General features: G+C 55.0%; 3 protein-coding genes across 6 annotated transcripts; 1 reads left to right on the top strand and 2 right to left on the bottom strand.

Moving 5' to 3' along the window:
* Positions 1–556: 556 nt before the first annotated feature.
* Positions 557–10,604, bottom strand: OSCAR (osteoclast associated Ig-like receptor). Of its 3 annotated transcripts, none has more exons than XM_049621485.1 (5): positions 10,483–10,604; positions 9,034–9,066; positions 5,042–5,450; positions 3,797–4,078; positions 557–2,897 (listed from the first exon to the last, which is right to left on the bottom strand). In XM_049621485.1, exons 2-5 carry the CDS (start codon positions 9,052–9,054, stop codon positions 2,761–2,763), a joined length of 849 nt encoding a protein of 282 aa, XP_049477442.1. In that variant the 5' UTR covers positions 9,055–9,066; positions 10,483–10,604; the 3' UTR covers positions 557–2,760. The 3 variants fall into 3 exon arrangements, with proteins under 3 accessions (XP_049477442.1, XP_049477441.1, XP_049477443.1); XM_049621484.1 differs by lacking the exon at positions 10,483–10,604 and adding an exon at positions 9,772–10,463; XM_049621486.1 differs by lacking the exon at positions 10,483–10,604 and adding an exon at positions 9,772–10,463 and having other exon boundaries at positions 5,042–5,341.
* An 18-nt stretch (positions 10,605–10,622) lies between these two features.
* NDUFA3 (NADH:ubiquinone oxidoreductase subunit A3) lies at positions 10,623–12,995 on the top strand. 2 transcript variants are annotated; one of them, XM_049621517.1, is made up of 4 exons: positions 10,623–10,740; positions 10,964–11,038; positions 12,323–12,400; positions 12,844–12,995. In XM_049621517.1, the coding sequence occupies exons 1-4, from the start codon at positions 10,638–10,640 to the stop codon at positions 12,933–12,935; spliced, it is 348 nt and encodes a 115-aa protein (XP_049477474.1). In that variant the 5' UTR covers positions 10,623–10,637; the 3' UTR covers positions 12,936–12,995. The 2 variants fall into 2 exon arrangements, with proteins under 2 accessions (XP_049477474.1, XP_049477473.1); XM_049621516.1 differs by having other exon boundaries at positions 10,937–11,038.
* Positions 12,996–13,056: 61 nt separating this feature from the next.
* On the bottom strand, positions 13,057–20,549 carry TFPT (TCF3 fusion partner). The gene is made up of 6 exons (XM_049621497.1): positions 20,145–20,549; positions 19,480–19,738; positions 16,899–16,969; positions 13,954–14,023; positions 13,656–13,874; positions 13,057–13,207 (listed from the first exon to the last, which is right to left on the bottom strand). Exons 1-6 carry the CDS (start codon positions 20,165–20,167, stop codon positions 13,088–13,090), a joined length of 762 nt encoding a protein of 253 aa, XP_049477454.1. The 5' UTR covers positions 20,168–20,549; the 3' UTR covers positions 13,057–13,087.
* Between the last annotated feature and the right edge of the window lie 17 nt (positions 20,550–20,566).

The following is a 20,566-nucleotide window of genomic DNA, read 5'->3' as shown; positions in this document are numbered from 1 at the left end:
TAGCCATCAATAATCTATTTTCACCTGGCTCCCCTTGATGCCTTTGACGGAAAGGCACACTTTCCGTCTCCAAGCCCTTCTCGCCACTCAGCACTCATATGTGCCTTTCCTGCTTTATGCCTGATTTCGGTGGGGCACACATCCCTCTCTGTTGTTATTACATTTTCCACCTTCCCCTCCCCCTCTCCCCACTTTAGGAAGAAGGACTCTTCAGGCCTGTTGGATAAGTAAATGCATAAGTTGGGGCACCTGGCTGGCTCAGTCGGTGGAGTGAGTTTGGGTGGCTCGTTGGGTGTAGAGGTTACTTAAAAAATAAAATCTTTTTTTAAAATGTTTATTTATTTTTGAGAGAGACAGAGCATGAGTGGGAGAGGGGCAGAGAGGGAGAGGAAGACACAGAATCCAAAGCAGCTCCAGGCTCCGAGCCGTCAGCACAGAGCCCGACACGGGGCTTGAACTCACTGATCGTGAGATCATGACCTGAGCCGAAGTCGGACACTTAACTGACTGAGCCACCCAAGCACCCCAAAAAATAAAATCTTTAAAGAAGAATTAATTTTTAAAAAATTTTTAAACTTTATTCATTTATTTTGAGAGAGAGAGGGCGAGCAGGGGAGGGGTAGAGAGAGAGAGAGAGAGAGAGAGAGAGAGAATCCCAAGCAGGCTCTGCATTGCCAGCACAGAGCCTGATGCAGGGGCTGAACCCATGAACTGCAAGATGATGACCTGAGCTGAAACCAAGAGTCAGACACCCAACCAACTGAGCCACCCAGGCGCCCCAGAAGAATTAAATTAAAAAAAATTTTTTTTGATGTTTATTTATTTTTGAAGGAGAGAGAGACAGAGTGCGAGTGGGGAAGGGGCAGAGAGAGAGGGAGACACAGAATCCGAAGCAGGCTCCAGGCTCTGAGCTGTCAGCACAGAGCCTGACATGGGGCTCGAACCCATAAACCATGAGATCATGACCTGAGCCGAAGTCGGAGGCTTAACCAAGACTGAGCCACCCAGGCGCCCCAAGAATTAAATTTTTTTAATGTTTATTTCTTTTTGAGAGAGAGAGAGAGAGAGAGAGAGAGAGCACGAAGCGGGGAGGGGCAGAGAGAGAGAGGGACTCCAGGCTCTGAACTGTCAGCACAGAGCCCTATGCGGGGCGCGAGCCCACAAACCGTGAGATCATGACCTGAGCCAAAGTTGGACACTTAACCAACTGAGCCCCCCAGGTGCCCCAAAATCTTTTTTTAATTTTTAAAATTTTTTTAATTCATTTTTTAGAGGCAGAAACAGAGTGTGAGCTGGGCAGGGGCAGAGAGAGAGGGAGACACAGAATCCGAAGCAGGCTCTAGGTTCTGAGCTGTCAGCACAGAGCCTGATGCAGGGCTCAAACCAGCGAACCCTGATATCATGACTTGAGCCGAAGTCGGAGGCTTAACCGACTGAGCCACCCAGGCGCTCCCCAAAATCTTTAAAAAAGAATTAAATGCATCGGTTGGTTGACAGATACTGAATAAGTATAGTACATAGGTGACTGGATTAATAAGCTGATTAACTGATTAATAAAGGGAGGAATGGGTGTAAGAATGAATGAATGACGGGTAAGGGTAAAAGAAAGGATAGAAAATCCAATGAGAGCAAGTGCAAAGGGGACGGAGGGATGGAAGGAAAGAAGGATGAGAATCAATGAGCAGGTGGATGGATGACGAGAAATGAGGGAGAGGGTGGTTGAAAAGCAAAGGAACCAGAAATGAGTGGAAGCACAAAGTCAGGGGGAGCCTCCCTGATGCGCCACTGACTTCCCGTGTGACTAGGGGGGAGCTTCAGGCCACCCCTCTATTCCACCATTTTCCATTTTCCAGGAGAAACTTGAATGTAGTCAGGCCTTCCAGAGAGGTAAGAGGGGAGAGCAAGCAGGCTGTGTGAGGAACGGTTTACGTTATTTTGACAACCTCGAAGGCAGCCAAGAGCCAGCGGGGAAACAGGCCAGGTGCAATGTGTTAATGTCCACGTCAAAGGTCTACTGTGCACACCGCCCTTGCCGTTGCCTTGGCAGTGGATGCCTCTTAATCCTAATGACGGCTCCAGAAAACAGTCTGCAGTGCACGCAAATGAAGCTGTAATTAGAGAAGTTCTACTTGATCTGACCTTGGCCCACCTTTGGGGAAGGTCTGAGCAGGGGTTTGAAAGAGGTTTGCTTGGCGACCGAGAATGATGTCACGAAGGAAGTGGCAGCGAATTGCTTACAAGGTGAGCTGGAGCTGGCACCATGGAAAAAAAGACTGTGACTTCATTCCAGCCCTGAGCCTTGAGTAGAAACCACACTCATCCGATAGCTAACATTTATTGAGCGTTTGCTACGGGCCAGTCGCTTTTAAGGGCTTTGTGCGTATTGCCCACTTAATCCTACAATAATCCTAGGAAGTGAGTATTATCAGTGAGCCCATTTTACAGTCCAGGCAACTGAGACTTGGCAAAGGTCATCTTCCTAGTATCCCAGCGAGGAAGCAGCAGCACTGGGAATCGAACCCAGGCCTTGTGGCTGGGAAGCCTTAACCACGGATAGAGCCTTCCACGGATCTAGGAGGTACTGGCCCAGAAGGGAGGGAGAACACACGGTATGAAGCAGATTATTATTCAGAAGCTGGGCTCAGCCCAACTGTGGGGCTCTTGCAAGGGCCGGTCCAACCCTGGGAATCCCTGCTTCTTCTCGCCACCTCTGGAAAGTCTTCTCACGCTTCAGGGCGTCTATATCCAGTCCTCCAGGACTCAGGGCCGAACACTACATGGGATGCGACTCCGGGCGCGCCAGTCCAAAAAGACCAGCGTGCCCAGGGAGAGGAGCACCAGGCCGGCTAGCCCCAGACGGACGAGGTTGCCCTGTGTGTAGTCCAAGGAGCCTGAGCCTGCAGGGCAGCGAGGAAGAGGGGTCTTCAGCTTCCGAACCCAATTTCGGCCTGCCCTGCCCTCCTGGTCTCTAACCTCCAGGGTGAGACTGCAGACACAATTCCCAGTCTCAAAGTTGAGGTGGGTCAGTGCGAGCAGGGGTCCTGAACCCTTGGGTTTGGGGAGGAGGGGATAGGGCCTGAACCCCCAGGTTGGGGAGCAGGGAGGAGCCAGGGCCCTAGACCCCCAGGTGGGGAGCAGGGAGGGGCTGGAGGCCCAGACTCCCCCGTTGGGAAGCAGGGATGGGCTAGGGGCCTGGACCCTTCGGCTGGAGAGCAGGGAGGAACCCGGGGTCGGGACCCCCAGGATGGGGAGCAGGGAGGAGCCAGGGGCCCGACCGCGGGGTCAGATGAGAAGGGGCTGGGGGCGCAGACCCCCAGGTGAGTAGCAGGAGGGGCTGGGGGCCCGGACTCCCAGGATGCGGGAGCAGGGAGGGGCTGGGGGGCGGGACCCTTGGGTTGAAGAGCAGGGAGGAGCTGGGAGACCTGACCCCTGGGTTGGGGAGCAGGGAGGGGCTAGGGGCCCAGACCCCCTGGTCGGATGAGAAGGGGCTGAGGGCCCAGACCCCCAGGTGGTAGCAGGAGGGGCTGGGGGCCCGAGCCCCTAGGATGGGGAGCAGGGAGGGGCTAGGCGCCCGGACCCCCGGGTTGGGGAGCAGGGAGGAACCTGGGGCCCAGATCCCCAGGTCCGATGAGAAAGGGCTGGGGGCCCGGACCCCCAGGATGGGGAGCAGGGAGGGGCTAGGGGCCCGGACCCCCAGGTCCCATGAGAAAGGGCTGGGGACCCGGACCCCCAGGATGGAAAGCACGGAGGGGCTGGGGGTCCGGGAGCAGGGGCTGGGGCCGCGCGCAGCCCTCACCGTCGGCGCTGATGACCAGCGGCTCGCTGCGCTGCGAGAGCACGTACGGGGAGGACGGCGTGTGGTAGTAGCAGCTGTAGGTGCCGGGCGCGCGGGCGCCGCGCAGCGGGAAGTCGGCCCAGGGCTGCGCCGAGCGGCGGTACTGCACCGGCGCCGCCTCGCCCACGCGGTACAGCGCGAAGCTCATGCCCCCCAGGCGGCCCGCGCAGCGCAGGCTCACGTTGGCCCCGGGCGCCACCACCGGGCCGGGCAGCGCCACCAGCGACGGGCGCGGCAGCTCGTCTGCGAGGGGCACGGACGGGGGCGAGCGCTGGCGCGGCCCTGCGCCCCCCCCCTCCCTTTCCCCGGCTTTCGCCCCTCTTCCTCCTCCCCCTCCTCCTGCCGCCTCGGCCTCCCTCCCTTCGGTCCCTCCTGGGCTCCCTCTTCTTCTCCCTGGTCCCTTCCCCCTTCCTCGTTTCCCCCTTCCCTCTCCGCCCTCGGCCTCTTCCTCCCTCCGTCCCTCCCCCTCCCCTCCTCATCCCCCCTCCCCCCTCCCCTCCCTCAGTCTGTCCGTCCCTCTCAATCTCTGCCAGTGTCTCCCTCAGTTTCTCTGCCTCCTCGTGGATCTCTGTGCCCTTTGCGTCCTTGTCCCTGTGTCCCCCCTGTGTCTTCGTCCCCAAGTATGCCTTTCTCTGTGTTCTCCGCGTCTCCATCTCCATCTCCCTCGATGTCCCGTTTTCTCTCTCCGCTTGTTGCCTCACCAAAATTCTCTGTTTTTCTCTCCCCCCGTCCCGTGTGTTTTACTGTCCTGAATCTCAGAGGCAGTGTCTCCCCAATATTTTCTCCTTGTGGTTCGGGGTTTCTCCCAAGGTTTCCTAACCTCAGCACTAGTGACATTTTGGATAAATCTGGATAATTCTTTGTTTTACGGGAGGAGGGTGCGGGCTGTCCCGTGCTTTGCAGCATCTCTGGTCTCGCTCTACCCACTGGATGCCAGTAGCACACCTTTCCCCAGTCACGGCGACCAAAAATGTCTCCGGATATTGCCAAAGATCACCTGGGGGGGGGGGCACAGTCCTCCCTGTTAAGAATCACCCCTGCTTCTCTGGTTCTCTTTCTCTCCCCATGTAGCTCTTTTCCTCTGTGTCATTGTAGAAGCCTGTCTTTATGTCTCTTTCAGTTCTCTCTTCCTGTATGTCCGTCCCTCCTTTTCCCTCCCTCATCCTGTCCCAATGTCCCTTCTTTTTCCCCGCCCCAGGACCTCACCTGTCACCAGCAGTTCCAGCGTATCACTCGGGTGGGACCAGACACCCAGACCCCAGCCTAGCCTCCGGTAGCAGCAGTGGTAACTGCCCCCCTGGGCTGGGGTCACCTCCTCCAGGAAGAACTCTGCCAGCTCCATGGACACGCCCCGGTACAGCACAGGGATGATCCTTCCAGACTTGAAGAGTGCAAACCTCCAGGCAGGTTGAGGTGCCCGGCAACTCAAGGTCACGTTGACCCCAGGGGTTACAATTGCGGCAGGCTGAGCCCCTAGCCACGGCTTGGGGTATGAGGCTGGGGGGACTGAATAAACAGGGCTGCCTGGGTCCCTGGGCTTCCTGAGAGCCCGAGGAGATGGGGTGGGAAGAGAATCACCTGGGGCAATCACTGCTTCTTCCTCATCCTCAGTTTCCTGCTTGTAAAACAGGAGGCACTGACTCCAATCAAGGATTGTCAACACTAGCTACAAGTCAGAGTATCAGGGCAACTCCTAAGCTTTACTCCATGGTTTGTTTGAATGTTTGTTCATTTTTCAGAGAAAGAGAGAGAGAGAGAGACAGAATCAGAAACAGGCTCTAGGCTCCAAGCTGTCAGCACAGAGCCTGATGCGGGGCTCGAACTCATGATCTGTGATGAGATCATGACCTGAGCTGAAGTCAGATGCTTCACTGACTGAGCCACCCAGGTGCCCCCAGAGATCCTATTTCTTGCCCTGCACTATGCCAAGCTCTGAGCCAAGGGTTTTTAAATTAATTTTTAAAATACTCACTCCAGGCTCTGAGCTGTCAGCAGAGAGCCTGATGCAGGGCTTGAACTCATGAACCATGAGATCATGACCTGAGCCAAAGTCAGTTGCTTAACTGACTGAGCCACCCAGGCGCCCCTTACTCCATGGTTTTTAAACATAATGTCAAGGGATTGGGTCCCAGAAATCTGCAATTTTAAATTGCTCTTGACTGTTTTTAACATAGTCAACATATTTCAATAGTTGCCAGAACTCGCTATCTATTTGGGTAGAAAAAAAAAAAAAAAGTTGTATCTGTACCTGAGACCATTCCCCAAAACCAGCTCCAGGTTAATTAAAGACCTGCATTGTTGGGGCGCCTGGGTGGCTCAGTCGGTTGAGCGGCCGACTTCGGCTCAGGTCATGATCTCACCGTCCGTGAGTTCAAGCCCCGCGTCGGGCTCTGTGCTGACAGCTCGGAGCCTGGAGCCTGTTTCAGATTCTGTGTCTCCCTCTCTCTGACCCTCCCCCATTCATGCTCTGTCTCTCTCTGTCTCAAAAATAAATAAACACTTAAAAAAAAAAAAGTTAAAAAAAAAAAAAAAAGACCTGCATTGTTTTATTTTGTTTTGTTTTACTGTTAAAGTATGAGAAGAAAATACAGGAAAATAGATTTGTCCTGGGGGCAGAGACAGCTATCTTAAAACATAAAACAAAAAACTCAGGAGAGACAAGGTTAATTAATTTGATGACTTCAAATTTTTTAAGTTGTGTATGAGAATAGAAGAAATAAGCTAGAAGACAAGCAGCAGCCCTGACGGAAATGACTTATTCATTAATCACAGAGATTAAGAGTATGGAAAGAGGGGGATCTGGGTAGCTCCTTTGACTGAGTGTCTGACTTCAGCTCAGGTCACGATCTTGCAGTTGGTGAGTTCAAGTCCCACATCAAGCTCACTGCTATCAGTGCAGAGCCCGCTACAGATCCTTTGTGTCTTTCTCTCTGTCCCTCTCCCGCTTGCATTCCCATTCTCTCTCTCTCTCAAAAACAAATAAACATTTTTTTAAAAGGAGTAGAGAAAGAAATCGCAAACCCAGCCAAGTTGAAAATTGGACAAGTTATATGAATAAGGCAGTACGCAGAAGAGGAAGTCCAATCGATTAAAACACATGGCGGGGGGAGGGGAAGTTGCTTAATGTTAGCAGTAGTCATTAAAAAAAATTAACAGTTAAGATTTTTTTTTTTTTTTTTTTGCGTATCAGCTTGTCAAAAATTTAAACAATGGTTTATATCCTGTTTGGGTGAAGACAGAGTGAAACGAGTAGTTAGGTCCACTTAAGTGCACCTTTTGAGAAGGCAATTTGTCCATTTCTATCAAAATACACAGAGGAAATGACAAACAACCCAATAATTCCTGTTCTGCCCTACACAAATGTAGCTATATGGGCACAAAAAGCTCACACTGGAGCACTCGCTGAATTATTGATTGGGGTAGGGCGGGAGGAGGATACTGGAAACAACCTAAATATACATCAATAGGACCAATAAAATAGAATCCTACCATACATCAGCAAATGTTAAACGGTATTTTTTTAAAAAGCAGAGTTAGTTATAATAGTATGGAAACATCTGCAACACAGATTGTAAAGTGAAAAATGTGAGAGGCAGAACACTGTAGGTCATGAAATATCAATTTTGCCTCAGCAAGAAAACAAAGAAGTATATAAATACATACATGTGTCTGAATGCATGGGGATTTTTTAAAACAAGGATTCAGAGCTTATTTAAGGAAGATGGGGAAGTGAAAGAGGGAGTTTCTAAGTCCTTTGGTAATAATTTTTAAATCATGAATATATGTTAGATTTATCATTAAAAAATAATAATTCAAAATAAATTGATAGCTAAGGTATCAGTTGTTTTCCAGGTGATTCTTGTTTGAAGTTGTCATGTAGTGGGGGAGGTTTCAGAGAAAGAAGAGATCTCACCAATCAGAAAACTTGAAAAGAGGGGTGCCTAGGTGGCTCAGCCATCTGAACATCCAACTTCGGCTCAGGTCATGATCTCACGGTTTGTGGGTTTGAGCCCTGCATTGGGCTTCAAGCTGACAGTGTGGAGCTGCTTGGGATATTCTCTCTTTCTCTCTCTCTCTCTCTCTCTCTCTCTCTCTGCCTCTCTCCCTCTCCCTCTCTCCCTCTCTCCCTCTCTCGCTGTGCCCCTCTCCTGACTCGTGCTTTCTCTCTCTCTCAAAATAAATAAGTAAAAAAAGGTAAGAAAGAAAGAAAGAGAAAGGAAAAGAAAAGGAATGAAAAAGAAAAGACAAAACCTGTAAAGAAACCCAAGGCTATCTCAGGGTGGAGAATCTTACTCTCGTGGATGTAGGGTTCCAAATGGGGCAATAGTTGGCATTGCCAGAGATCCTATTTCTTTTTTTTTAATATTTTTAAAAATCTTTATGTATTTTTGAGAGAGAGAGAGAGACAGAGTGCGAGCAGGGGAGGAACAGAGAGAGAGGGAGACACAGAATCTGACGCAGGCTCCAGGCTCTGAGCTGTCAGCACAGAGCCCGATGCGGGGCTCGAACTCATGAACCGTGAGATCATGACCAGAGCCGAAGTCAGATGCTTCACCGACTGAGCCACCCAGGCGCCCCCAGAGATCCTATTTCTTGCCCTGCATTATGCCAAGCTCTGAGCCAAGGGTTTTTAAATTAATTTTTAAAATACTCACTCCAGGCTCTGAGCTGTCAGCAGAGAGCCTGATGCAGGGCTTGAATTCATGAACCATGAGATCATGACCTGAGCCAAAGTCAGATGCTTAACCGACTGAGCCACCCAGGGGCTCCTTATTTTATTTTTAAAGTAATCTTTACACCCAACATGGAGCTCAAACTCATGACCCCGACATCAAGACTCCTATGCTCTTCCCTCTGAGCCAGACAGGCGACCTGTACACGTGGGTGATTTTATTACATCCACAGGAAAGCCCATTTCACAGAGAAGGAAACAGCAAGCGGTAATTTGTTCAAAGTTGTCAATGAATAATATGGTGAAGCTTACATCTCTTTAGCTGACTCACCTATCCTGGTCACTAAAGGGAGTGAGGTTAGAAGGAAAGAAAGGAAGGAGAGGGGAGACAAGATGAAAGAAGGGAAGGGAGGGAGGGAGGAAAATACGGAAATCTGGGGTGAAGCTGGGCACCAAGAGAAAATCTGAGTAGTTGGAAATGGGCTGTCAGCAGCATACAGGTGAACAGATGGAGGGTATTACTCACCAGTTGGCGTGATGTCTGCATCACACAGAGGCCCTGCGGAAGGTGGAGGGGCTAAGTCTTTTCAAAGCCCTAGGCTGCTGCTATCCCTATCTCATTGTGAACCCAGGAACCTGAGTCCCTAGGCCCTCCTTCCTCTGGGAAACAGGATCTTACCTCTTTCGGTAGCCGTAACTGTGGACTTCAGTCCTCACCTACTTTAGAAGCCTGAAGTCTGGCCCCAGCCCCCTCTTGCCTCTACACCCAGTGTTCAGGCCCTTGGACTCCCTTCCCCTTTTCCAGGAGACAGTAATCTGAGCCCACAGGGTCTCCTCCCTGGGGGTCAGGAGTCTGGGCCCCCAGCTCCCTTCTCCCCAGAGACCCAAGTGGTCTGGCTTCATCCCCTCCCACATCAGAATCTAGGATTCTACACTTGCTATCCCCAGGAGTTCAGGTACCCTAGCATCCTCCTGCCTCCACACCCAGCAAATCCTGTCCCCACTCCCTCCTCTTCCCTTCCAGGAACAGGAATTCAGGGTCCATGTGTCCTCCTGCTTTAGGACCCAAGGATCTGGGCCCCCTGCCCTGTCCCCTTACTCTGGCCTAGAATTTGGGACCCTCAGCTAGTGCTGCCTGACTATCCTGCACCTGCCCTCAGGGAGACTCAGTAGCCCTCTTCCTTGCCCCACACCTGCTCCACACAGCCTATCTCCCTGCACCCCAGCCAGCCTGGGACCCAGGGAGAAGGGGGGAGCAGCTCACAGAGGGCCAGCAGCAGCAGGATCAGCACCAGGATCATGGTGGGCAGATCTCGGCTGGAGCAGAAGTAGGAGCCAGGGCTCAGCCGTGCCCTCTAACGTCTCAGGAAATGCAATATCAGAAAGTCAGAGCTCTGTTTAAGGAAGAGAGGAGGGAAGTGGGGGACTCTGGGTGACAGAGTCACAGCCCCATGGTGCTGTGGAAAAAGCTGGGAGAATGGGCAGTTCACTAATTAAAAAAAAAAAAAAAGACAACTAACACTTATTATGTGCCAGACCCTGTGCTGCACTATTCTGGGGGCACAGAGAGGAGTCAGACCCTATTACTGCCCTAGAGCAGCTCCCAGGCTGATGTAAAGAGAGAGGCCAACCGTGTGAGTTAAAAAAAAAAAAAAAAAAAAAAAAAAAAGAAAGAAAGAAAAGAAAAAGGTGAGCGACTATGGAGGACACATATGGCGCTGAGAGAATCCACAGAAGGCCCTTAACCCTTCTGGGATGAGAGTTAAAGGACGAACTGATGTTGAGCTGCGACCTCAAATGATAGTTCAGTCATTTGTCCTCTCCCAGCCTCCGCTTCTCCGTCTATAAAATGGGCTTTCCTGAGCAAACTCTAAACTGAGGACTATTGCATTCCGCCTTAGATGGGTCGCAGCTGGAGGACTGGGAGTACAGCTCCAGAGTGACTCCTAGGCGAAAGAGACAGGTTTGCACTTACATCTGCAGCGCCGCCCCCTTTCTTGCCACCGCTTCGGACAGCTGTTCTGCCGCAGTGCGCACGCGCGGGCTCAGACTGCGGAGACGCGCGCGGGGACCACAAGTTACGGAGTACTCCGCGTCCTCGCCGCGGCCCAAGACAGCTGCTCTTTGCCAATGCGCACGCGCAGATTCAGCGAAGTCTCCGGCGCAGGGACCACAACTCCCAGAGTGCTCCGTGCTCTTGCCGCCGCCGCCGACGCCACCAAGATGGCCGGGAGTAAGTGCTGGCGCCGCAGGCGCGCGGGGCCGGGTGGTTCCGGGAGCCCCGAGCAGTGTCGGGGGTAGGGCAGGGCCGAGTCCCGGTAGAGGCGGAGGGGTCCGGGGTTAGCGGGAGACGCGGAGATCACAAGAGGGCTCCTTCAGGGTGGGGGAGGCGTGAGAGGGTTAGAGGTCATCAGGGGCATCCCCTGCAGGGGTGACCCTCCTCGCCCCCGCTCCAGGACTCACCGCCTTCCTCAAGGATGTCTGGGCCAAGGAGCCGGTGCTGGTCGCGTCCTTCACCATCGCGGGCCTCGGTGCGTGAGCGTGCATCGCCCCCACCTGGCGTCCCAGCTTTACCCCCATTCCCCGCCCTCGCCAAAGGTCCCATCGCTCCCCACCTGCGTCCATCCTGGAGCTCCGAGGCCCCGTCGCCGCCCCCAACGTTCTGTTGCTCCGCTCGTGTGTCAGCGCCCCCACGCCGACCCCTTGCCTACCCCCCTCGCCAATATTATGACCCCTTCCCACCCGTACACACCTACCCAAGAGGTCCGTGATCCCTCTAAGGGACAGGTTCTCAGCCCTGGGTGTCCATTAAAAGCACCGGAGCGGTAAAAATGTCCGAATCCTACCCACTTTTCACACTCGCTATCAACCAGATTCAGTGGGGAGTTGAGTGGGGTGGGGGTGGAGCAGGGGAATCTGTATCCTTTGCAAATCCCTCAGTGCTGCCTTGATTGATAACCTCTGTTCTAGAACAAGGCTACTCATACTTCAACGTGCACTGGGGGTCACTCGCAGGCTGTCATTGCATAGGTCTGGGATGCAGCGTTTATATCAGGGTCTCAGGCCTTGTCAGCACGGCTTATCTGTGGGCCACACACTGGGTAAGGTTCTAGAGCCCCTGTCCATACGGCCGCCACCGGCCACACTAGCCACTGAGCACCTGAGAAGCACTTTTACGCTCGTGGAAAGTACACACCAGATTGCAAGGAACAGGACGAGTATATAAAATATCTCAAGGTTTTTGCATGTTGACTATACGCTGAGTTGTTCGGGATGTACCAGGTTAAAATTTTTTTTAAATTCCTTTGTATCCTTTATTTTTAATGTGAGTGTTAGAAGGTGGGAAATTAAAGATGTGGCTCTTACATTTGTTTTGGACAGTGCTGGCCTAGAACATTGTTTTATACTCCCTCTGGGACTCCTGGCTCCCACCCTAGGTGAACTGTAATTTCTCAGAGACTAATCCTTTCTCAATGACAACCCCCCTTTCCCTGATTTTTTTTACAGTTCATGATTTCTTTGGAACATTCCCAAAAAGCTCCCCTCCTCTACCACCCCTGCTGCTTCATGACCACCTCTATGGTCCTGCACTCATTCGGTGACCACCCCTATTTCTTCCCTCCACCCCCTCTCCTGATGATAAATGGGGATCCCAGAGTGCCAAGGGGCCTCCTGGAGGGGCCAGGACCTCCCTGCTCCCCTCCTCCCATGCATTTGACTCCTACTTTGCCGAGATTCAGCTTCTGCCCCTGACCACCCCCAACCCCCCGCCCCAGAGCCACTGTCCCCTGGGCCTCACTCCTGTCTCTCCACAGCTGTAATTCTGCCCACCATCAGCCCCTTCACCAAATATGCCACCATGATCAACCAGGCCACGCCCTACAACTATCCAGGTGAGCTGGAAGGAGGGCTGCCCAGAGGGGTGGGGGTGGGGGTAGACCTCCCTGTGCTGGGGGAGGAGTAAGTATGGGTGGGTCTTTCCTCGGCAGGGACAGATTCTGCAGTGCAGGCTGGACTTTGTTTTTTTCTTTTGAGATCCAAACCACGTGCCATAAAACTTATTTCCTGTCTGTGTTTACACTTCTGAGTTTCTGTCATTGCAGATTTGTATTCCTCTCTGGGTTTCCTTCTCTGTTGCTTTCTGGATTTTTGTCATTCTGGGTCTCTGCCCTCTCTGTTCTCCCATCCCTCTGTGTCTCTATACGCCTGCTTCTCTGTGTCCCCTCTCTCCCCTGGGGTCCCGTTTCCCTCTCTGGGTATAAACTGCCAGTCTAGCCTTTCTCTATGGGCCTCCCGAGATCTGCTGGTCTCAGTGGGCCACCTTCCTGCCCCACAGTGCCCCTCCGAGATGATGGGAACATGCCTGACGTGCCCAGCCACCCCCAGGACCCTGAGGGTCCAAGCTTGGAGTGGCTGAAGAAACTGTGAGCACCTCCGGTGACATGGAGGAGGCCCCCTCCCCTGTGGCCAATAAAATGTGAAAAGCGACCCCAGAATCTGAGTTTGTGTGTGATCAGAGGTGGAAACAGTAGACGGTGGCCAAGGCAAGTCTGTGGGTCAGTTTATTGGAGGCAGTGGGGTCAGTCAAAGGGGGGGCTGGCTAGAGTGGGGTAGGGCAGCAGTTTGTCTGGCCCCCGAGAAACCCAGCTGGAGTCCAGGGCCTCATCTGCTTCGAAGCCGAAGTCTTCCTCCACCTTAATCTGGGGGAGAGAGGGGCAGGCATGAGCAGGCCTGGGACCTAGAGAAAGGCCGCTGGCCTCACCATTCTGCCTCCTCAGACAACCTCAGGCACCTCGGGGAGAACCCCAACAGCCCTGCCTTCCCTTCCACCCCTGTTCTCTGATCCTCCTCCTCCTCTATCCCCACCTGCTCCAGTCCTCCGACCTGCCCCCTACCCAGCCTCCTCCAGGTCTCTCCCAACCTTCTCCATCCTCCTTCCTGCCCCCCTCCTACCCCTCCCTTCTCCAGGTCTCTCTCCTTCCTTTTCCACCCAAGTCCCCACCTGGCTTTTTCCAGCTTTCTCCTTCCCTGCCCATCCCGGCCCCTGCAGCCCAACCTGCTTCCTCCAGCTGCCCCAGCTCTGAGCCTGCATGGGCTGCAGGGCCCGGCTCCCACAGCACTGTCACAAAGCAGGAGCCCTGGTCCCACCTGCACTGGGGCCAGTTCTGGAGTCAGCACAGCTCCGGCTCGGCGTCCATCCCGGGGCCCTCGCCGCCTCTTGCGCCCGCTGGGCCCCTCACCAGGGGTCGGGCTGCTGGGTTCTGGGGGTGCGGGTGTCCTTCGGGGCGGGGACAGCCCCTCCTTCTCTGGGGGCTCGTTCTCCGCGTTGCCAGGGGTGGGAGCATCTGTGCCCTGGCTGCCCTCGTCCTGGTGGGGGGAAGGGGCAGCAGATGAAGGCTGCATCCCATCGCCCAGCCCGCCCGGCCCGCCAGGAGGCCGCGCTCACCTCCAGCACGATGGTGAGCTGGCTGGCGCGGTAGTCATCGCCGTAGGCATCCAGCACTCTCATGAGGAACCTGCTCCGGAGAGAGGCCCCCAGGGGCACAGCGTCAGCGTCCGGTGGTTCGGGAAAGGGGTTCGGAGCTCCCAAATCTGAGACCTGAGTGCCTGATACCTGCCCAGCCAGTGGGACCCTGGGCCGCACTAGGTGACTTCTCTTCACCTGTTAACTGTCGACAGGATGCAACAACCCTGTGTGGGCGGGTGGCCGTGAGGGTGACCCTGCAGCTAGACAGTGGTATCTCCTAGTGCTCAGTGTGTGCGGGCTCAGAGAACATTCCGGCGTCGGCTGAGTTCTTTACCAGGAACCAAAGGGCTAGAGAAAGGTGCAGGGCACTCCTGCTGATGCTGCCTTCTCCGCTTCCGTCTCGGCTTCCAGGGCTTTGGGGTTCTTCTGTTTGTTTAAGCTCTGAATGCTACCTGTGGGCCGGCGCCCGGAGGAGTGTTTATCATGCAGTCTCATGGTGTGTCCACAGCAGCTCTGCACCCGTGTTCTCAGTGCTAGGGACACATCGGGGAACCAAACGAAACCCCTGTGCACACTGAGCTCAGTTTTGCAGGGGGACCATCAGCCAATCAACAGAGCAGAGTAAGCTGTGGGGCGCCTGGGTGGCTCAGGCAGCTAAGCGTCCGACTCTTGATTTCGGCTCCGGTCATGATCTCAGAGTCATGGGATCAAGCCTTGCGTCAGGCTCCGTGCTGACAGTGTAGAGAGCCTTCCTGGGATTCTCACTCTTCCTCTCCTCTCCCCCTGACCCCCTCCACCCCCACCCCCCGCCAGCACACACGTGCTCGCTCTAAAATAAGAAAAAAAGAGTAAGCTGGAAAAGTAGGGAGAATACAAGGATACTTGGAAGAGGGCTTGAACCTCAGATGGACGGTGGGGGCCGCCTCACGGAGGCGAGGGAATGGCAGGAAAGCCTTTCTGGCTGAACGCACAGCAAGTACAGCAGCCCTGAGGCATACAGCAGCCCTGAGGCGGGAGCAGGGGGTGTGCTGGGGACTCAGCTGGGAGCCTCTGCAGGGTTTTGAGCAGAGAAGTGACTTGGTCCGTCTTACTTTTTATCTTTTTTTAACTTCTAAAAAAAGTGTTTTTTAAGAATTATGGTAAGACATTCATAACATACGGTTTGCCAGCGGAACCGTTTTTAAGTGTGCAGCTTCGCGGCATTAAGTACGTTCACACTGCTGTGCAACCGTCCCACCATCCGACTCCGGGGCTCTCTTCCTCTTCCCAGAAAGAAACCCTGCCCCATTAAACCACCACCATTCTCCTTTCTGCCCCTGTGACCTTGACTGAGTGCCTTGTATACGTGGTATCTTGTCCTTCTGGGACAGGCTTGCTTCCCTAAGCACAATGTCCTCGTGCACGGTGTAGCCTGTGGTGGGATTTCCTTCCTTTTTAAGACTGAATCATACTCTCACGTGCAGACATTTTGTTCCTCCGCTCACCCATACCCAGATGCTTGGGGCCTTCCACATTTAGGCTCTTGTGAATACTGTTAGGATCCTGGGTGGGCACACCTCTGCTAGTGACCTGCTTCCGATTCTTCTGGGGACACGTCCAGAAACAGAATTGCTAGATCTCATGGTAATTCTGTTCTTAAATTTGGGGGAACTGCCTTACCGTTTTTACGTAGTGGCATTTTTTTTTTTTTTCTGAGAGAGCGAGTGCACACAGGGGAGGGGCAGAGAGGGAGGGGAAGAGAGAATCCCAAGCAGGCTCTGCACTGTCAGCACAGAGCCTGATGCAGGGGGTTGATCCCCTGACCCTGGGATCATGACCTGAGCCAAGAGCAAGTTCCCACGCTGCTGGTCCAGGGACCACACTGTGAGAACCACAGGGCTGAGCTCCAGATAGATGGTTCAGAGGGTGAACCGTCCTGACTGATGTGTATTGTTGAGGGGAGTTTACCAGCAACAGATACCTTCCCAACCTTGTGATGTTTCAGCCACGCAGGCCACTGCCAGCTTCGTAAGCTCTCTTGGTTCTACTGTAAAGAGGATGTTGGCTACTGGTGCAGATAGGAAAAGTGGTTCACCCAGGGTGTTGGGACAGGGGACCTGGGAGAGGTTAAGAGGCCAGGGAGAGGGTGGCAGGAATTGGACAAGGAGCCATGTCCCTGGGCCCAGGGTGCTGGCATCCTGGGTCTGTTCTGAGGTTGCAGCAGATGAGGGGGGGACAGAAATCAGCAGCTGGGAAGGTTCATTCTCCAACGCGAGCAGACGGGGGGCTGGGGGGGTGAGATCAGGGTTAGTTCTGGATGCCTGTGAGGTGACCAGAAGTCACTGTCCAGCGGGTGGACACTGTCCAGAGCTGCAGACAGGATCGAGGGTTGGCAGCGCTTAGGTGGCCTTGCCACGGTGTTACAAGTGTTCCGGAAGTGCACCCAGAAACTTCCCGCACCTGCACCATCCACTGTAGTCACCACTGCCCACCTGCCGCTGTTGGGGAGCACCTGGCATGTGGTGACAGTGACACAGGAACGGACTTTTTGATGTTGCGAATTTTCTATTTCATTTCAACGAACTAAGTGTGTCCTGACAGATGTTAAATTTCAACTTTAATGAAGTTTCAGGTGAAGTCGCCACCTGTGGGTATTCAACTGAGACAGGAAGCAGGCTCAGAGTCCCCCAGCAACACTGCCCGAAGCCAAGCCCGTGGCTTCACGCCACGCCCCTTCGTTCTCGCCCCGCCTCTCCTCGCCCCCCACCCTCCCCCACCCACCCCCGCGTCTCCCTGCCAGGCGGACTCCACTCCCGGCCCTGGCAAGTGGCAAGGGCTGGGGGCAAGCGCTGAGCCGACAGGAAGGGGGCCGGGGAGCCGAGAGGTGGCGGAAGCAGCAGCGGGGAGCGGAGGCAGGGGGCCCGGCCTGACATGCAAGGGGTTACCTCCGCTCCTGCTGAAGCCTCCGGGTTATCCTCTGCACCTGGTGGAGCCTGTTCAGGACCCGCTCGTTCACCTGCAGGGAGGCAGCAGAGCGCACGGGTCACCGGGACTCCCGTCGCTTACTCCACACGTGCCGTGCCGTGACCCCGGGAGCGGCCACACAGCCTCTCCCTCCATCCCCTCCACTCCGGTGGGCCTCCTTCTGTCCTGGGGGCTCCCCCACACGCCTGCACCGCTCCCTCAAGTCTGAGCTCCCACATTCCCAGTCAGGGACCTCCCACTACACTGCAGCACCCTCTCCCTGCCCCCCAGAACCTGGGCGCCCAGCCCCTCCTCTCGGCTCGTTTCCTTCCCACACTCCTCACTGCCTTCTCGCCCACCCACTTTTCTTCTTGCTCACCGTCTGTCTCCCCCACCGGGACATAAGCTCCAAAGGACAGGGACTTGTGCCTGTGTCCCCATGCCTTGAGCAGAGCCTGGCAGAGGCGGTGCTCCACGCATACTTGCTAATAAATGCGTGACTTTCTGTCATGTCAAGTGTCGCGCAACACCAAACAGGCCAACTTGCTGGAGATTAGGCAGGAGCTGGCTACCTCGGTGCCATCAGAGAGACACAGATGAGCAGGTTCCGCCCCTGGGTCGGAAGATGTGGGCTCCGACCCCAGCCTGCCACTTTGCTGGGTGACCTTGGGCCAGTTCCTTAGAACCTCCCTGAGCCTCAGCTGTTTGCATTTGTAAAAACAGGAATAACACCACCACCTATTCCTAATGGGGAGTGGGGCGGGGGAGGTGGGGCTGAGAGCAGAAGCTCAAATGCCAGCCCCATTTGAGCAGATGATTGAGTCCCTGTGGACCCCAGCATGACGTGTTAAACAGGGCTGGGGTCCCCACTGCCAGCTGGGGCAGTGCAGGGGTGGGGCGTGGAGTGGGTGGAGACAGCAGGGAGCCCGGAGATGCCCTGTGCAGAAAGCCTTGGGCGAGCCTGGCACATGGTGGGTGTTCCCCTATGACAGCGGTCGCTCTGATGGCACCACCCGGGTACTGAAAAGCCCTGTGAACGCAGGATTCCCGGGATGAAATGTTACTGCTGTCACTGCTGTTGTGGAATCCCCGAGAGGAGTCCCCAGGGGGAAGAGTAAGAAAGCAGCGGTGGAGGAGGGAGGAAGGTCGGGGTGAGCTGAAGGACGGCGTGGAGGCAACCGCGGTCTAGTTCGAGATGTATGCTGTCTGGTTCGTGTACGTTACACCCGATCTGTCCACAAACCATCTAGTGCACGCCTGCACGCACACACATACATAAAACCAAATGGCTCTTCGCGTCCTGTGCACATCCTAGCTGCCGTTGGGTGTACACAGCTTGGGCTTTAGTGCAGCTTCAGGGGGGACGTTTTAGTACACAGGGCTGACTGCTCCCTCCCACTTGCCCCGTGGTCCTCCAACACCTCCTGTCAGAGCACACATCCAGCCAGCCCTGGGTGAACGGAGGTCCTGCTCCGGGCAGCCTGACGCACTCCTCATCCTAAGACGGCTTAAACACCCACCCGCGTCTCCATCTGCCGCCTCCTAACCCCCCGCTCCAGCTCAGACCTCGTCCTGTCCTGCCCGGGCGACTACACCAGCCACCCCTCTTCCAGCGCTCCCCATCACCACTGTGAGGGGTTGGATGGTGTAGGTGGAGTCCTAACTCGCCCAGTACCGCAGAACATGACCTTCTTGGCACACAGGGTCTTCACAGAGGTGTTGGAGTCAAAGGTCACTAAGTGGGCCCTAATCCAACATGACTGTGTCCTTCCAAACGGAGGAAGCTGGGGCACAGAGAGGCATGCACAGGGAGAACACCACATGAAGGCAGAGATCCACCGGTCAGGGAACACCATGACTGCCAGCAAGCAAGCCCGCCGCCGCCCTGACCTTGCCCTTCCAGCCTCCATAACTACGGGAGGGTGCATTGCCGTTACTTAGTACCTGGTGACAGGAGGCCTGTGACACTAACACAACCTAGCTCAGTCTTTCAAACACCCAGATCTGACTCTGTTCCTCCCTCCGTTTGAAAACTTTCAGGAGCTCCTCCTCCCTTCAAAACAAAACCAAACCCAAACTTCGTGCCCTGGTGTTCCTGGCCTTTCTAGATCTGGTCCCTGCCAAAGGTGCGTTCCTCATTCTCACCAAGGAAGCTGATGCTGTGATGCTGCGTATAGAACCTGTGTCTGGGGCAGGAGCCATGGGGATGGACAGGAGAAGGATCCAAGCGGGATTGAAGAGGTAGGATGGACAGGACGTGAGAGCCTGACGCGAGGGGTAAAGGGGGACTTGAAAAGCCTGATCAGCGGGAGCACCAGAGGCACGTAGGAAACATCAGTGAGCTGATCTGGGTGGTCAGGATCGCTGGTGAGCACACCGCTCTCCAGGTGCTTTTGCATGTGCCCGACAGGTAACAGGCGCAGAGCAAACGAACCATGAATGAATAAATGAATGAAAGGTTCATTCAGCTAGGTAAGGAAAGCTGGCATATGGGCAGAGACGGGGAAGGGGTGGTGATTTAGGCCAAGGGGCCCCCAAGCCGGGGAATCCGCACTCACCTACCTGCTCGATCTCCCGGCAGCGCCGACCTAGCGCCTGGTACTTCCTTCGATTTAGTTCTCGCTGGCGCCGCCGCTGTCCCCGGGCGGCCTCTTCCTCTTCATCTCGCTCCCGGAGCCCAGAGCCGCCCAGACCCCCAGACACGAACTCCACTTCTGTCTCCAGCTCGCTCTCCAAGATGTGACCACCGAACAGCGGAGGCAACGCCAACTCTGAGCCTGGCGGCGCTGAGAACTCCTCAAAGCCCACGGCTGCCATGGTCCTGCAAGGTCAGGGGGCTCAGGGACCCTGAACTCCCGGCCCCCAGCCCCCTCCGGATCCTTCAGATCCTAGAGTCCCACAGGAGTCCGAGCCCCATCCCTTCGTCCCAGGATCCAGACCTCCAGACTCTTGCTCCCCGAGGATCCGAAGGAGTTCAAGCCCCCAGCCCTTCGTCCCAGGATCCAGGAGCCCAGGCTCCCGACCCCTGGTCCTAGGATCCAAAACTCCAGACCGTAGCTTTCTCCCCGCGGATGGCCCAGCACAGACCCTGGTCCCTTAAGAGCGCTAAGCGAAAGCAGTTGCATGAACTACAATACCCATCCACCCTCAGCTAAAAGCGCAGACGGCTGCACGTGCTGCAACCGCAATGTCTCTTGGGAGTCGTAGTTTTATGCAAAGCCACTCACCCCTCTCTCTGTTCCAGTTCCATGTCTGTCTCCCTCTCCGGACGCCGCGGGTCTCAGAACTTCCAACCTCGCAAACCTCCAGGTTAAGTCGTTCGCAAAACTACTTGTCCCATCAGGCTTTACGGCCACGGCATCCGGAACTTAGCCGCTAGGCCTTCTGGGGGTTGTAGTTCCCTATTTCCGGCTTCACTCCCCACCCCCTCCACCTCCACCCCGAGTCCCGGCTTAAAGGCCTTGCTTTCTCGCCGCACTCCTCTCCTAGTCGTCCGAGTTGTCCCCGTCTTTATTCTTGTCTCGGCACCTTCTCGCCCGGCTACGGCGATTCTCCGCTTAGCAGCTTCAGTCCTCGGCAGGCCGTAAACCGGACAGATCCGTCTCCTCTCGGACTCACCGCTTCTCCGCCTAGCGGCAGGAGCTAATAA

The sequence above is a fragment of the Panthera uncia genome, assembly GCF_023721935.1.
Source record: "Panthera uncia isolate 11264 chromosome E2 unlocalized genomic scaffold, Puncia_PCG_1.0 HiC_scaffold_19, whole genome shotgun sequence".
NCBI lineage: Eukaryota > Metazoa > Chordata > Mammalia > Carnivora > Felidae > Panthera > Panthera uncia.
The sequence above is the reverse complement of the archived record's forward strand: the minus strand, read 5'-3'. Positions and strand labels throughout refer to the sequence as shown.

What these genes read in the sequence shown, in the direction of transcription:
- OSCAR (XM_049621485.1), bottom strand. Translation starts at nt 9,054, where the DNA reads ATGCAGACATCACGCCAACTG. An exon ending in TGCAGACATCACGCCAACTG is followed by an intron (nt 5,451 to 9,033) that starts GTGAGTAATACC and finishes TTTTACAAGCAG; the next exon opens with GAAACTGAGGATGAGGAAGA. An exon ending in GCTGGTCATCAGCGCCGACG is followed by an intron (nt 2,898 to 3,796) that starts GTGAGGGCTGCG and finishes GCTGCCCTGCAG; the next exon opens with GCTCAGGCTCCTTGGACTAC.
- NDUFA3 (XM_049621516.1), top strand. Translation starts at nt 10,638, where the DNA reads ATGCGCACGCGCAGATTCAGCGAAGTCTCCGGCGCAGGGACCACAACT. An exon ending in CGCCACCAAGATGGCCGGGA is followed by an intron (nt 10,741 to 10,936) that starts GTAAGTGCTGGC and finishes CATCCCCTGCAG; the next exon opens with GGGTGACCCTCCTCGCCCCC. An exon ending in CTTCACCATCGCGGGCCTCG is followed by an intron (nt 11,039 to 12,322) that starts GTGCGTGAGCGT and finishes GTCTCTCCACAG; the next exon opens with CTGTAATTCTGCCCACCATC.
- TFPT (XM_049621497.1), bottom strand. Translation starts at nt 20,167, where the DNA reads ATGGAACTGGAACAGAGAGAGGG. An exon ending in GAACTGGAACAGAGAGAGGG is followed by an intron (nt 19,739 to 20,144) that starts GTGAGTGGCTTT and finishes CTGACCTTGCAG; the next exon opens with GACCATGGCAGCCGTGGGCT. An exon ending in CAGAACTGGCCCCAGTGCAG is followed by an intron (nt 13,208 to 13,655) that starts GTGGGACCAGGG and finishes TCTCTCCCCCAG; the next exon opens with ATTAAGGTGGAGGAAGACTT.